At 41.6% G+C, this 15,338-nt stretch overlaps 1 protein-coding gene across 3 annotated transcripts in view; it reads right to left on the bottom strand.

Moving 5' to 3' along the window:
* PIEZO2 (piezo type mechanosensitive ion channel component 2) overlaps positions 1-15,338 on the bottom strand; it is a 455,202-nt gene that overhangs the window by 76,067 nt on the left and 363,797 nt on the right. For 2 of the 3 annotated variants that reach the window (XM_055127104.1, XM_055127105.1), the window contains exons 19-27: positions 13,089-13,121; positions 12,529-12,737; positions 8,838-8,998; positions 6,454-6,630; positions 6,057-6,182; positions 5,150-5,350; positions 4,286-4,490; positions 4,065-4,166; positions 2,838-3,003 (exon numbers count right to left, since the gene is read on the bottom strand). In XM_055127104.1, the coding sequence (XP_054983079.1) occupies positions 2,838-3,003; positions 4,065-4,166; positions 4,286-4,490; positions 5,150-5,350; positions 6,057-6,182; positions 6,454-6,630; positions 8,838-8,998; positions 12,529-12,737; positions 13,089-13,121 (1,380 nt within the window). The remainder of the gene's footprint in view (positions 1-2,837; positions 3,004-4,064; positions 4,167-4,285; positions 4,491-5,149; positions 5,351-6,056; positions 6,183-6,453; positions 6,631-8,837; positions 8,999-12,528; positions 12,738-13,088; positions 13,122-15,338) is intronic. The other variant, XM_012933496.2, reaches the window with a different exon arrangement.

Genomic DNA, 15,338 nt, shown 5'->3' with positions numbered 1-15,338 from the left:
AGTTTTATCCCATGCATTTGACTCTATATGAAAGCTGTTTTTGTTTGTTTTTATTTTGGGGACACATCCAGCAGTACTCAGCTTATTCCTGGGTCTTGACTCAGGGAATGTGCCCTGCAGTGCTCAATGGGTCATCTATAGTGCTGGGGATCAAAGACAGGTTAGGTGTGTGACAAGCCTGTGCTTCACCCAATCTCCCTCTGGTTCCAAGAGCACTTTTCAAGTTTTTCTCTGAACTCTATTTTTATCCTTCATTTAACAGTGGTCAGAGGAAATCTCCTTAGCAAAGGATGCGTAGGCAAACACTGCGCCTGTTCATCATCATTTGCTTGGGTCAAGGTTCCTCCAAGAGCGACATTTTCTGACTGCTGGATACTCCAGATTTCCTCTGCCTTTCTGGAGGAGGCAGGTGTAATTGCACAACAAAGACAATTCTAAGCTCCAGATACACATGAAGTGTTAGGAATAAATTCTTTTCAATGGAGTACAAATTAATGAGAACAACTAGAGATGTCATACAGAGATGGTACTGTGTAGGATAACATAGCCTCAGGTAGTTTAGGTTTGTTGGGAACTTTCCTCTGTGTTTATTTGTAACTTATTTCTTTATGTGCTGTTGACTTGTAAATATTATCTTTCTCTTCTCCTTGAGTCCTTTGCATAGTTTATTCAGAGGAATGTCCTTTTGTATGGGCACGGAAGACTGTAATAAATGCTATGCTTTTGTGACCTGGGAGTCATTTTGACTCTACTTGATATTTTCCTCCTAGGTTCTCTAGACCTAAGACTCAGCTGCTCTTACTTCCTAGTACCCCCAAAAGCAGGGTCCTGATGAGGGACGGGACGGACCCAGGGCAAGCGGTGAGTTATGTGTTACCCTGGCATTGAGATGGGCCTGGAAAAAGTGCCTAATGCTTAACTATAAGTTAAGAGCTTGGTCATGGACAAACGCTGTCATGATCTGAAAAGTGAAAACTAGATTTGGACCCTGCTAGGGTTAGGAATGATTAATCTGGCCTGAGTGCCGTAATCTGAGTCTGCAAGATGTTTCCAGGAAAGCTGCCCTGCAAGCCTCAGTGTATCTCTTACTGTGTCCATACAAAAATAACTAGTATCGAGATGTTGATGGAGTTTTTGGACTGAGGAAAGGAGAAAAACACCTTAAGAGGTATTTTGCCTGCTGGTAGTCAGGAAGGGCTTTGGAATGCCCCTAGGTGGTGTCTCCTTTGAACCTGGTGGGCACTCAGGAAGGGCTTTCTTATGTTGATTTTGCTATGGGACTGTGTGTATCCTAAAGGGCAAGATGGAGAGAGACAAGTAGGGAGAGAGACTAGGGAAGTAGGAAGAGAATCCAGAGAGTGTGGATGGAGGAGTGAGGAGCTAGGGAGAAAGCAGCTTCCAGGGCTCTATTATCTTGCAGCAGAATGGCTGTTGGGTCACTGATGGCTGACAAAATCAGTACCTAAAAGTCACACCTCACACACATTTAGAGCTTCTTTGTTTGGGAGGTTTTGCTTTGGTTTCTTCTCTTCTGGTGCTCAAGGCTTATTAGAGACTTTGTGCTCAGGGATCATTCCTGGTGGGACTTGGGGGACTATTAGGGGTTCCAGGGATAAAATCAAGGTTGGGCATGTGCAAGCCAAATGCCTTACCCACTGTATTATCTCTCTGGACCTGCATAAGGAGATTCTCGTACTGCCAAGTGGCATTAAAGTGTATAAGGATTCAGCATGGGCAGTGAGGTTGACTGGTTTCAAATCCTTGCTCAGTTTCTTCTATAAATGGGATTTATAATATTACAACTCATTGCATCTCTAATTGCTTATAGTGAGACCATTAAAATGAAATTACTTCATTTATGGAACAGAGTTGTGTAAGTAGTAAGTACTAATAACTCTGAGTAATTCATAATATAGGTATTTTGGGCCAAGTAATATGTGTGGGGAATGCAAACAAAAACTAATATAAATTCGAAGTGGACTTGACCCAAAAGATCCCACACCTTAGCTGGGCTGGTGGGGAGCTCTGAAACGAACAATTCTAGAATGGAGAGCTTATGCAATCTGCATCATCAGACAAAATGCTCTGCTGCTCAGAGGTAGGGGTTCTCAGTGTGGGGAGTTTCACTGGCTTATGTAATAACAGAATCTTCAAAGGCTGATATGCTAACTAAACCTCGCACAGTATCTTCACAACAGTCTTAGAGGATAGAGGCTGATTCGTGAGGCTTAGAAAAATGTCATAATTAGTGCAAAATCACAGAGCAAGTGAAGAGGGTACTAACAAACGGCCACTGTTTGATAGACTCCTACTGCCAGAGGCTAAGTAGAGTCTTTAAGGTTTTAATGGAAGGGCTGCCTGGATGAAAATGATTGAGAGCCTCCTCTTTGTGAAGGCATCAGGCAACAACCGTAAAAGCATCCAAACCCCAAAGGGAGAAGGATAGGGGATGAGGATGGGGAGTAAGCAACAAGGATGAGGAACAGGATACAGGATGTGGGGAAACAATAGGGATAAGGAGAGGGGTTGGGGACAGGAGGAAGATTAGGGACATAGAATGAGGAGGATACGTAGGGATAAGGACTGGGACAAGAGAAAAAGATAAATCTCTGTAGAATCCAGCAAGAATTATGGGCATATGTCAATGTTTGCATGAGGATGAGGAAAACTGAGGCAAATTACAAAGAGAGTGACCTATAAAATGTGAAGCAATTACAAAATCCTTCTCCTAGATATAATCCTTCTCCCACATTTATTGGCTCTGTGCAAATTCACTTCCATTTCAGCGGGAACTGCACACACCGCAGTGGCTCTGACACCCACACGGCTGCCATTACCTGCAGTGAATGAAATCTGGCACAGGATTATGTTGGCTGAAGGAGGCTGCATCAAGGTTCATGCAAATCTCAACATTGTCCCCCGCCATGATTCGCACTGCTGCTTTATTTTCGTCCTCAAAAATCTGCCTTTGTAAGGAGGCGCAGAGAAGGAGCATGAAGTCATCTGGCGAGACAGAGATGAGATGATTACACTATCTTCCTCTCCCCCCAGGTCTATACAACGTGTCAGACCCTGCATGGCACAATCTCTCCCAAACTTTGGAGGCAGTCATCTTGCCATGTTCATGATCCAGTTCTTCCTGGATCCCACCACTGTGGTCTGATTCTACTTTGCCCACTCTGGGGGAGACGTGAAGATACCGACATTCTAGGGGTTTGTACAGGGGAGAGTCCCTGGGTTTGATCTTCCTGAGGGTATGTGTGAGTACCAGCTGCACTGACTAGTTTTCATGACTGAATTGAGTGTGCTTATTTACACTTATTTCTCATCAAGGTCTCAAGGAAAAACTTTGGGCACTTTGTATGTTCTCCATTGCACTGTGCATTTGTAGCAGAACACTCCCAGTGCATGGAGCACAGTGAAAAGATGGTAAGGGAAAGAAGGGGAGTGGAAGAGCTGATGGGGCCGACACTCACAAGAGGCAGGCTGGCCTCCAGCACTCAGCTGCTCTGTCCTATTCATTCACTGAATCTGAGTTGTGTTTTGACAGTTGTCTCTCTTTGGTTTGCCATGCACCCAGCACTGTCTGTCATGGTGCTGCTCTAAATTTTGAATCAACCTACCTGTGGGAGGATTTAGTTGTCACCTGCTCAGGAATCCTTGCAGGCTGGCTAGCTTCTGAAGGGCTGCACAGTCACACATTCTGGTCAGTGTGTCTGTGAAAGCAGCTTCCAGAAACAAGTGATTTACAAAATACTAGATCCCCATCTCCGGTCAACTTCTAGAAGGCAGGTGTGTCCGGGGGGAGGAGGGAAGTAGAGGGTAGGCAAGTGCATTGGGAAGTGAGATTGTGAAAGTCAATATGGCTTTTCTAATGTGTGTGTGTTTTTTTAAATTAGTTTTGCAAATACAATCAGACAAGTAGAACCCACTAATGACTTGGCGATATTAATGCATCGAGGCTAGTCTTTACATGATCCTAAAGTGCAGTGGAAGAAGCAAAGGCACTAATGCATAAAGCAAGTACAAAAGCAAACACAGTACTCAGTGACCACAACACTTACAGACGAGAAACACAGGGTTGGGCCGTACAATGAAGTCTGGGAAGTACAGCCACTTTATGATGTTGTTATTGAAGTTGGCATCTTTGAATCTCCATGGGTAATCTGCAGGGAGGGAAGTGGTGAAGGGCAAAATCAATACACTTCTTCGTTGCCTTTGGCCCACTGTGCAGTCTGTCAGGGACCCTTTTAGAGCATCTGGCTCCTGGAAGGGGAACACTCACCTCTGCAAGGGGCAGGAGGAATGCCAATGCAGACAAAATACTGGAAGGTGATTATACATGCTAGGAAGCAGCAGTACTTGGGCCAGACCTCCGCGATGGCTTTTCTTCTGCGTCGATACAAGACAGCGATCAGCCAGCAGGCATGAATCATGGCATAGAAATCCATTCGCTGACCAATTACGTTTACTGACATTAGGAAACAGGTCTGCATAAGGATGAAAAGAGGCAAAATACTGGGTTTACAGGGAAGGGCAATGATGTCACTCCTCTCAGTTCTGTGGAGGTTACAAAGACCTGCATTGCTGTGCATAGGTCTGTCAGCATGTGGGTACCAGGTCTTGCACATCTGCTCTGTCTTTTACAGTGAAGACAGAAAGACTGTGAAAATTATTTCCCAGGAAAAAATCAGACCATACTGCTGTTCATAGCAGTTATTTCAACCAGTGAAGAGAACTATAGGTATGATCGCTTCATGAAACATCATTGTTCCAAAGTTTGTCTTTTAAGACACAGATATTACTATACCATTTCATACCCAAACAGTTCATTCTAGTAGGAACCTGCACTTTTTAAATGCACAACACAGAAGGAAGATTTACAACATTTTATTTTAATCCATGAAATGGAATGACAAATGGTATGCAGGCACTGGAAGGCTGGAGAGCTCAGAAAAGCCAAGTTCAGTGCTGTAGCCTTGGAAATGTTTCAAACGGGTCAGTTACTGCTCAACCGAAACTCCTCTTGATGATCTGAGGTGACAATCTACATGGAGTAAGCAATGAAACTGCACTGGCCAATTAACCAAGAGTAGGCAATGACACTGTCACAGAAAGGAAAAGAAAATAACGCACACAGAAAACTCACCTCCAGACCAAACTTGTAAAAGAAGTAGTTTATGAAATATTTGGCACAATTAATAATTCCATCATCTAAATGGAGCCGTGTAATGTCGTGGAAGATGGTTTTAGACACGGGGGCTGTCAGGTTGTTCCGCCCTCGATAGTATTCCTGATGGCGGTAAATTGTGACCTCAAAGGCCAGAATAGCCAACATCAGGAGATTATTCTATAACAAAGAAAACATGGTGCATGAAGCCTAAACCCTATGACGGGATCCCTGCATTGAAGCATCTCATTTCTTTCTTGCTGACTAATAAGACTGTATAAACATCCACCTTTACAAAATACAGGCTTGGGAATTTAATGTTCATTTACCATGTTTGATGGTCAAAGGATGAAACTATCTTCTCTTTATGTAAGTATATTTTCCAAGATGTGCTCTTTTTAATTGATTATTCCTAAATCTAGCATATTTACTTAAGATTGCAGAAACATAGAATGTAGACAGTAAACTTTTTTTATAGCACTATAAATAATTCTCATTTGAAAAAAATATACCAAAGGTTTCAGAAGGAAAGCTGTTATAAAAGAGATACTAGGTATGATGGTTTGAAATTTGACTTTTTGAAATTAAGTAATATATCTTGGACATCCAACACCTGAAATTATTTACCTGTCTCAATCTTTTAGCGATTTTACAATGTTCCAGTGAATATATTTGACATACTTTATTCAATGAATCTCAAACTACTCAGTTAATTTCTTTTCAACACAATACAGTCCTGATTTTAACAGTCAGTGATTTGTTTCAAAGACGGTTCCAAATGCCATGTGAAAATGTGAGGTTATTATTAAAATGGCAGAAGGAGATTCAAGGGAAAGGATTTCAGATAAAAACCATGCAGAGGCTCTAATCAAAGCAAAGCCTTTACCCTTAGGTAGACTAGCAAGGGAGAAGACTTCCTCAGGCCGACCCACTCCGTTGGATCAATAGGTGCACGGTACAGCAGAGACATGTTCCGCTGTTCGTTGGGTATATTTGTTTGATTTTCATTTGGCTGAAAGAAAAAAAAAGGATTAAAAGTGTATCAGTGGATTAGGGCATTCAAATGACTTTAGCTTTGAACAAAAGCTATGAGAGGGAAGGGGATCAGGGAAACCTCATCTCCCGAAGAGACCTAAAGCCCGGTGTACAGGTTAGCACAGAGCCACCTTGGTTAAGGCAAGTCACACTTTCAGCAGAATATGCCTGGGAATTTAGGGTCCCCAATATCCATGTTACTTTTCTAAAGACCCAGTTAAGAAGCTTCCCCCAACTTAGAGGCTCACCCAGCGACAGGTAATTGAAAAGTTCTCAGGATTAATGGTTTGAAGCTGGTATAACATTTTGCAGACGATGATCACACATGTCCAGACAGTGCAGACACTTGAAGCCAGACGGCGTAGCTTGGCATATGGCAGAGCAAAAGCCCAAGAAATCAGAAATACATAGTTGAACAGGGACACCTGTAAACATACAATCAGAAATGGGGACAAAAGTACACACCATGGCATGTGTGACCACAGAACTTATATTGATTTCAGCAAAGATTTAATCCCTAGTATATATAAGGCATGTTGGACAGAAAATTAGTTGTCTTGTAGGTATATAACTACATACTGTCAGAATATATAACAGATATATAACTACATACTGTCAGAATAATCTAGCAAGGTCTAAACTATAGATGTTAATGGGTTCCTTTCATTGGGTGCTTGGTCCTATCTGGGACTTCAACAACATTTCCCGGGGGAGCAGATACTCGAGCTGAGACTTGAAGGACACATACAATTTTCCAGGCCAACAAAGATGAGAAGTGCAATTAAGGATGTATCAGCAAAATAAGGAACCCATGACATAGAATCCTAGGAACAGTGACATAGATAACTGACCATCCAACACCTGAAATTATTATGGACTTAAAGTAATGAAATTCAGCAGTTAAGTGTGTCAGGAGTTATATCTAGGAGTCATAGCTGCTAGATATTTGGTAGGGCTCTTTTCAACACTTGAGCCTCTTTTGCAAAATATAGGTACCAGAGGGCTCTACACTGGGAAACTGTAAGGAAAGTTGACCTTGTGTCTTGATATAACTGAATATAACTTGATATAACTAAATATAACTTGATATAACTGAATATAACTTGATATAACTGAGTAAGTATAACTGAAGAATGGAGATTTACTAGTGGGATGAGAGACAAAGCCGGGAGACCAATTTCCAAATGACTGATAACAGCAAAATAATGAGATGCAAAACTAGAGTACTGGGAGCAGAAATACAGAGAAGTAGGAGTGATAGATTTGAATCACAGTGGAAAATAAAAATTATAGATTGAATGATTGACTTGTAGATAATGGTGGGAGATAAAGAAATCCATCCCAGCTTTGGAGCCAGAGCCTTGAGAAGATGATGGCAGCTCATTTAATTATCTACTTCTGAAACATTTAAAGTTTATAGTACTTTATGTGTAATTTGCCATTATGAGTTGCTTTTATAAAAATTATGGGCAATCTACTAGCAATTATTGTCATCCTGAGTGTTAAAAGTTAGTTAAAGGGGGAAATAGATAGAGAGAGAGGGGGAGAGAGACAGAGACAGAGACAGAGAAAGAGAAAGTGCCTGCCACACAAATGCAGGCTGTTGGGAGGGAGATGATGGGAGGGAAACTGGGGACACTGCTGCTGGGAAACATACACTGGTGGAGGGATGAATGTTGGAACACTGTATGACTGAAACCTAATCATGAACAGCTTTGTAAAAATCTATCTTACAGTAATTCAATAATAAAATCTTTAAAAAATTATAGGCAGTTGTTCCCAGACAACTTAGAGGGAATCATCATCAACTCAAAATAACACTAGCACTGTCGTCCCATTGTTCATGGATTTGCTTGAGCAGGCACCAGTAATGTCTCCCTTGTGAGACTTACTGTTACTGTTTTTGGCATATTGAATACACCACGGGTAACTTGCCAGCCTTTGCTGTGCGAGTGGGATACTCTCAGTAGCTTGCCGGACTCTCTAAGAGAGACGGAGGAATCAAACCTGGGTTGGCCGCATGCAAGGCAAAAACCCTACCTACTGTGCTATAGCTCCAGTACAGTCCAGAATAATTAAAAATACTGAACAATTTTTTGTTGAATAAATTAAAAGCTAATTTTTCAATAGTAGATTAACAAGTTATTGGCTGAGTGCTATTTATCCTCTTAAAAGTATAACCATAATGTTAAAAACAGACTTGTCTCAAGAAATTCAATAATAAGCAACATGAGATCTACATAGATTTTACTAAATTCTGGAACCTCAGTTTACTGCTTTTTAACATACACTTGAGTGTTTTTTTTTTTTTTTGGTCAGAGAATTCAGAACAGACTTCTGCAGTGCGAAAGTGCCCATCTCATACAACTTCAGGAAAAAGTAACACTGGAAACATGATTAACCTGATTTAGAACCAAACCAGGAGCCACTTCTCCTCTGTAATCTTTCCATCACCTCAAGACAAATATGCTTCAGTTTTCTGTATGACAGTGTATGTATCTATCTATACTGTCAGTGCTCTAATGCACTCACGACTGCATTCAGATTAACAACAATGGGCAGTTGAAAAATAGAATAATAATGATGAACTGTGGTTCCATTTGTTCCAGTGATGAAATAAATGTTCACTTGCCTCTTTCACTGTAACCCAGATAATGTATGATGAGACAATTTTGATGATGTGCAGCTCTAAAATCCACCACATGAACACCTGTAGCTTGTGAAAATACTCGAGGAATTTTAAGAAGAGCACCGTGAGGCGGTCGATCACCAAGTGCCATTTGTTCTTCAAATCTGCAAAAATAGTAAATTCACCAAAGAGCATAACAAAATTTTAATGCTGCCTGATTCATCATCATCATCATCATCCCATTGATCGTTGATTTTCTCAAGCGGTCTCAGTAACATCTCCATTCATCCTAACCCTGAGATTTTAGCAGCCTCTCTTTACTCATCCTTCCCAATGGTGCTGCATTGGAGTCTCTTCAGGGTCAGGGCAATAGGACCCATCATTGTTACTGATTTTGGCATATGAATACGCTATGGGGAGCTTGCCAGGCTCTCCCAATCAGGTGCTGCCTGATTATTTACAGCATATCTTGCAATGTACATATTTGGATAAGATGCTGCAAAAGAGTAGTAGTGGGTTAAATCTAAGAAGAAAAGCTGGAGAAAGGTTGGCCCAAGAATACCAGGTCGTCCGAGTGGCCACACTTTTGTGCAGCTGTTCTGCTGCTGATCGACTATGATCTGGAGGCCAGCTAGACTACTTTTGGTCCCAGCAACTGCTTGCAGCCATGTCTCTAGACTGTGAACTAAGCCATAGCCCCACGCTGGCCAAGGAGGGGAAAGATCCTTCTTTCTAGGCTTTTTTCCCTTTTCGGGGAGAAGCAGCGTGGCGTCAACCATATTATGAGGACTATTAAGCAGGTATGAACTTGGTGGCATGGAAAGGAGACAAAAAAAAAAAAGACTTATGAACTTGAAACAGTGGGACACGTGGGCAGTCGCAGGCTGGGGCAATACTGGCGGGTGCTCCGCCGAGATTCTAGAGGCCAGCTAGACTACTTTTGGTCCCAGCAACTGCTTGCAGCCATGTCTCTAGACTGTGAACTAAGCCATTGCCCCATGCTGCCCCAGGAAGGGAAATGGTGCAATTTCTAACATAAATCTCCCTGGACTTAATTACTAAAATACTAAAATACAGAAATCCTAAACCGCATGGCCACTTTTGCGGCCACGCAACTTCATATCTCGTCATTCTCAGCAATGGAAAACTAATTATCAAATGCTTCCTTGTCAGTAGGGCTGTTTTTTTTGGGGAGGAAACTCCAACAACAATAGTGAGTTTTGTGTTGCAATATGGAATGTAATCAAGGTAAAGAGAAAATGAATTGAAATTTATCAGCTAAGTGGGCGGGGGTGGGGGGGTGGGGGTGGGAGGTACACTGGAGTTTTTGGTGGTGGAATATGGGCACTGGTGAAGGGATGAGTGTTCAAGCATTGTATAACTGAGACATAAGCCTGAGAACTTTGTAACTTTCCACATGGTGATTCAATAAAGTAAATAATTTAAAAAAAAGAATACCAGGTCATAGGATAATTTTGATATTTTACATGGAGACTCTGAAATGACTTTACCCACATATTAATTAATATAAATAATAATTATTTAATTTTAATATTTACCCACATATTAATTAAATGAGTGCAAACTTTTTTTGGCTTTTGTTCTTAAGATTGAGGTATTATTACCTAATTTCCTAGAAATAATATTGAGTAACCAGAGTTCCCTTGAGATGAGTTTCCTAGCCCGTAAGTGCTTTGATACATGCCAGTTTCCTTCAGGAGCTGAGACAGAGGATCCACTAGCTAACGGTGCTGGCAAGGAGCAAGCCAGACAACTTTGCTGCCAAGGGCAAGATGGGTCTGCCCCTCCTCCTAACTGGGCGCCGTGAATGTGCAGCGTCAGAGAGGATCTAGCCCAGCCTCCACTCACAAAATGAGGCTGGACTCATTCCAATTATACGCACATATTGATCAGGTTGATGATCTTGTTCTTTCTCCCTGTGCTTGGGACAATAGTTTAGATGTGGGCCACTGTTTGTTGCTAGAGGGCCTGCCTGGGTTCATGGGAAGGAAATTCTGACAGCACTGTTTTGGGGAATCAGCAAGTCACCACAGATGGAGACATAGGTCACCAGACCAGAGAAGGGATCAAACCCACTCTCTCTTTGAGTAGCTTCTGGCAAGGCTGGTCTGGTCTTAGCAGCTCCTATAATTGCTTTCTGAAAATTTGTCAGGTTTTAGTTACAGTGAGAATGTTTCTTTGCAGAGAGATTCAGATAGAATCAATTCAAATATTTTGGTAAGAGCAGCACTATTTAAAAGTGGAGTCAGGGGGGGCTGGAGTGATAGCACAGCGGGTAGGGCATTTGCCTTGCACATGGCCGACCTGGGTTCGATTCCCAGCATCTCATATGGTCCCCTGAGCACTGCCAGGAGTAATTCCCAAGTGCAGAGCCAGGAATAACCCCTGTGCATTGCCAGGTGTTACCCAAAAAGAAAAAAAAAAGTGGAGCCATTAAGTGCTGGAAGCAGTGAGAAAACTGTCCAGTTTCTGGTGAGATCTTATTAGGAAAATGCACCCTTGTTGAAAAAAAATCTAAGAAACCTGATGTGAGGTGGCTGGCCCCACAGAGCTTGATTCTCTCTTATCCTGAGAAATGCACACTGATTTGAGATGCAGAGAGTATTTCCAGGCCCTCTGAAATAAGTGGGAAGAGAAACTGGGTTCTGGGGACCCTGGACTTTGTAGGGATCTAAAACCGTCCTTTTTATTTTCTGTATTTATGAAGCACAGAGTACCAGTAAGATAAGCACAACATCTTACAACGACAGCTCCAAAGCAACACCCTCAAAGGCTCTCTGGCTTCCCACAGACTTTCCGGAGCTGGCTAAACAGACTAAGCGCTCTGTCTTTTCATAGAACATGTTCATAGCTGAGGCTATTAAATTCACCTAGTGCTCTATAAAAATGTCATTTGAAGTCTAGGAAGAAAAATATGAAAGAAGAGTCTGGAGAATAAAGAGGGGGAAAACCTAAAGTAACAATGACAACAGAAACAGTTCTAGGAGTTGACTCAAAACATAATTATCCAATTTCTTATTTTTCCTTCTTCAGTTATCACAATATATTAGGACAGCAATAAAAATATATTCTATAGGAGGAGTTATTGTTTTGAAAAATAACTCAGACTGGATGGCTTGAGGGTGCACTTAAAAATGCACCAGAATCATCAGCAATTCCACAGGTATGGCTGTTGCTCTTTCTGGTATGAAGTGTCCCAGATGAGGAAGGGGTGAGAGGCAATCCATGTATTATCTTTTTATTTGTTTTGTTTTTGACCACACCAAGCAATTCTCAGGGATTACTCCTGGCTCTACACTCAGGAATTAATCCTCGCAGTGCTCAGGGAACCATATGAGATGTCGGGATCAAACCCAGGTCGGCTGTATGCAAGGCAAATGTCCTACTTGCTGTACTATCAATCCAGCCCTCAAATCCCTGTATTCTTTTGCTGGATTCACAATTAGATCAACAGTGAATACTAAGCTCTCTTCTCTCTTCTTGTAAGTCAGAGTTAAAAAGAAAATGATTGGTACAAAATGTTACAATTATAGCAATCAAAAATACACCCCCAAACAAACCAGCACCCCAATATTTCTTTTACTGTTTGGATCAAACATCTTATTTTCTTAGAGCAAACGATCCATTTGGTCAGTGAGCATTTTCTGAGCAGCTACTGGTCTGAACAGATTACCTGATGTCTCTTCCTCTTCCTCTTCCTCTTCCACCTCTTCCTCCTCATCCTCACTGTCTTTCTCCAGCTCCCCCTTCTCCTTGTTTTCAGAGAAAGCCTCTAGCTTCTCCTCCTCAGGATCTGCCAACTTCTTCATCTCCAGCTTCTCCAGGCTGGCCGTGTAATTCATCATGGTGAGGTCTGGGAGGCTTCCTTCTGGGTGAGCCAGTCTGTAGGCAGAGAGCAGCTGAGTCAGAGAAGAGGGTGCCAGGACAGAGTGGGTGAGGGGCAGTAAAAGGAGGGTCAGGAAAATGAAATTTTGTGCATGTGCACAGACCTGGCAATGTGGGGATTTTAGTTTCTGTTACTTTTTTTAAAAAAGCTCTTTCCATAAACAACGTGTATACTTAGGTTTTGTTAGCTTTTCTAATTCAGGTTCTAATGATTAGTCAGTAATGAGAGCTATCGACACCTAAACTTGACATTTTTCCCAGAGGAGAAAATGGTCAGAGTTTAGGATGTAGAAGCATGAAATGGCATCATGTAAAGCAAGCATTTCATGACTTCACAAGGGGACTTACTCATTTTGGTGGATTGGTAATTTTTTCTTGATGCTGCTCAAAGTAATTGGAATAGAAAGGAAAAAGAAAGGAGATGAGAACAGAAGAATTATAAGGAATGTCAGAGATCACACAACATGCTACATATCATCATCTATTGCATTCCTGTATGCAGGGTGCAGTAACTAATTCCCAGTGCATTCCAGGAGGGCATCGACAGCGTGCTGTGGCTGGGGGCCTACGCCTGGCCACTGCTCTAAGAGTGCACAGGGCTGCAGGTTGTAAGAGAACAGAGAAGATGCTGAGGCCAATCATGTCATGCTTTTTGAGTAACGCAGTGAACCATCTCACACCAACCAAGTCATTCACATTTAAGCTAGCATTTTTCTTTAATTCATAAACCATGTGCACTTTTATCCATCTGTCTTTTCATTGTCTCATCCTACTGTGCCATCATCGAAAGCCTATGCAGGGGAAGCTAGATGCTTTCCAAGAGAAAAGGTGGCCTTAAGCCTTGACTATTGGGGAAAGCCACTGAACCAGCGGTGGGAGGGGACAGGCTGTGAGTCCAAGTGAGGGACTTGGAATGTAGCTACTCTGAGCCGAGGCAGTGACTGGGGCATTGCAGTTAACAGTGCACAGTGAGATGTATGACCTTCCTCCTGAATTTTTTAAAAGTGCAGTTTTTAAATTAGCATCCCAAGAAATGTTTGAAGAAGCCTGTAGGCACATCTTGGAAAAACATCTGTTAGTCTTCTAACTTTCAACTTCCTGGTTTTATTTGATCACAAATTCAAGCTAACTTACAACTTGTTTGTTTTATATTTGATCACATCTATGATATTGAACAACACTTATAAGAATCAACACTGTTCTTAGACTCTTAAGCAGTGACTCAAAAGTCATTTCTTCTAACAAGTGTCAACAAGGCGAATCGTAGAATCCCAAAAGAAAACAGTTAAAGAAGGAAGTATGTTCTGAACATGGTTCAATTTTGATGAAAGGAAATGAAAATATGCTAGCATACTAATTCTTTATTTACTTAAGCTAGTTTACTCACTAACTTTTATTGTAGGGAATGTTAATCAATCTCAAAACTGTACTATCATATCTCAAGGTTCATATTTGCTCTTCCTACTTTGGCAGTACTCTACCTATTAAACTATATTTCACTGTCACTGTCACTGTCATCCCATTGCTCATCGATTTGTTCAAGCGGGCACCGGTAACGTCTCTCAATGAGAGACTTATTGTTACTGTTTTTTGGCATATCCAATATGCACCGGTAGCTTGCCAGGCTCTGCTGCGTGGGCTCGGTACTCTCGGTAGCTTGCCGGGCTCTCCGAGAGGGGTGGAGGAATCGAACTCGGGTCTGCCGCGTGAAAGGCGAACGCCCAACTGCTGTGCTATTGCTCCAGCCCTAAACTATATTTAATGTAGAAAAATAAGGTGCTAAACAATTATCAATATTTCTATTCTTTTCAGCATTGCCAGAGGACAGGACTTCCTAAATGATAAGTTTCTTTCCACTGCGGCAAGGGATTTTCTAGCTTTTAATGTGGAAAAGGCTACTCTTAAAATGCATTTCAAAGATCTGCACTGACTGCCATGACTTGATACCAATACAATTCCAGCAGTCAGTTTTAGTTCAATAGTGCAACATAGAGATGAGACTATTTCTGCAGCTGCAGTCAATGCACCCAAACACAGCAGTGAGTACCAAAAATGACATCTATTGGCAGGATGGAACAAGGAATATTATTGGATGAAGGGATCAAAAGAAAACACTAGAGAAGATTTTTAGGAAGTGAGGCCAGAAGACCTACTGTTGGTTAAGTGCTCCAAGGTAAAAGCACATTTCTGGGTGTACCATCTGCCTTTGGTTCAATTCGTATGAGGAAAAGAGGCATCAAATACCTGGATGGCCAATGGACCAGTCTAAGCTCACAGAAGACAAGAGTGTCTGGGAGTTTGTTACAGATCTCAGAAATACTTTGCACTATACCTTCAGGAAAATTTGTGAGCATAAAACATTTATATAAAAGTATCTTAAATGCACGATGGGAGTTTATTATTTTAAAATGGTCTATGTGTAAATTCTCTTTTTCTCCCTTTATTTTTTCATTTTTTACCTTAGAATTCTGGAGATTCGATACAAAAAAATATTAGAAGCATATGTTTTGGAATCAGAAAGGCTTCCTCAACCTAGTTCTAGGCTAGGTAACTAAGAAAATCCCTTATCCTGCCTTTCATTCATGTCCAGCTGATTTG

This window comes from Sorex araneus, chromosome 2 (genome assembly GCF_027595985.1).
Source record: "Sorex araneus isolate mSorAra2 chromosome 2, mSorAra2.pri, whole genome shotgun sequence".
In the NCBI taxonomy this organism is placed as follows: domain Eukaryota; kingdom Metazoa; phylum Chordata; class Mammalia; order Eulipotyphla; family Soricidae; genus Sorex; species Sorex araneus.
This window is presented reverse-complemented; position numbering and strand designations above follow the sequence as displayed.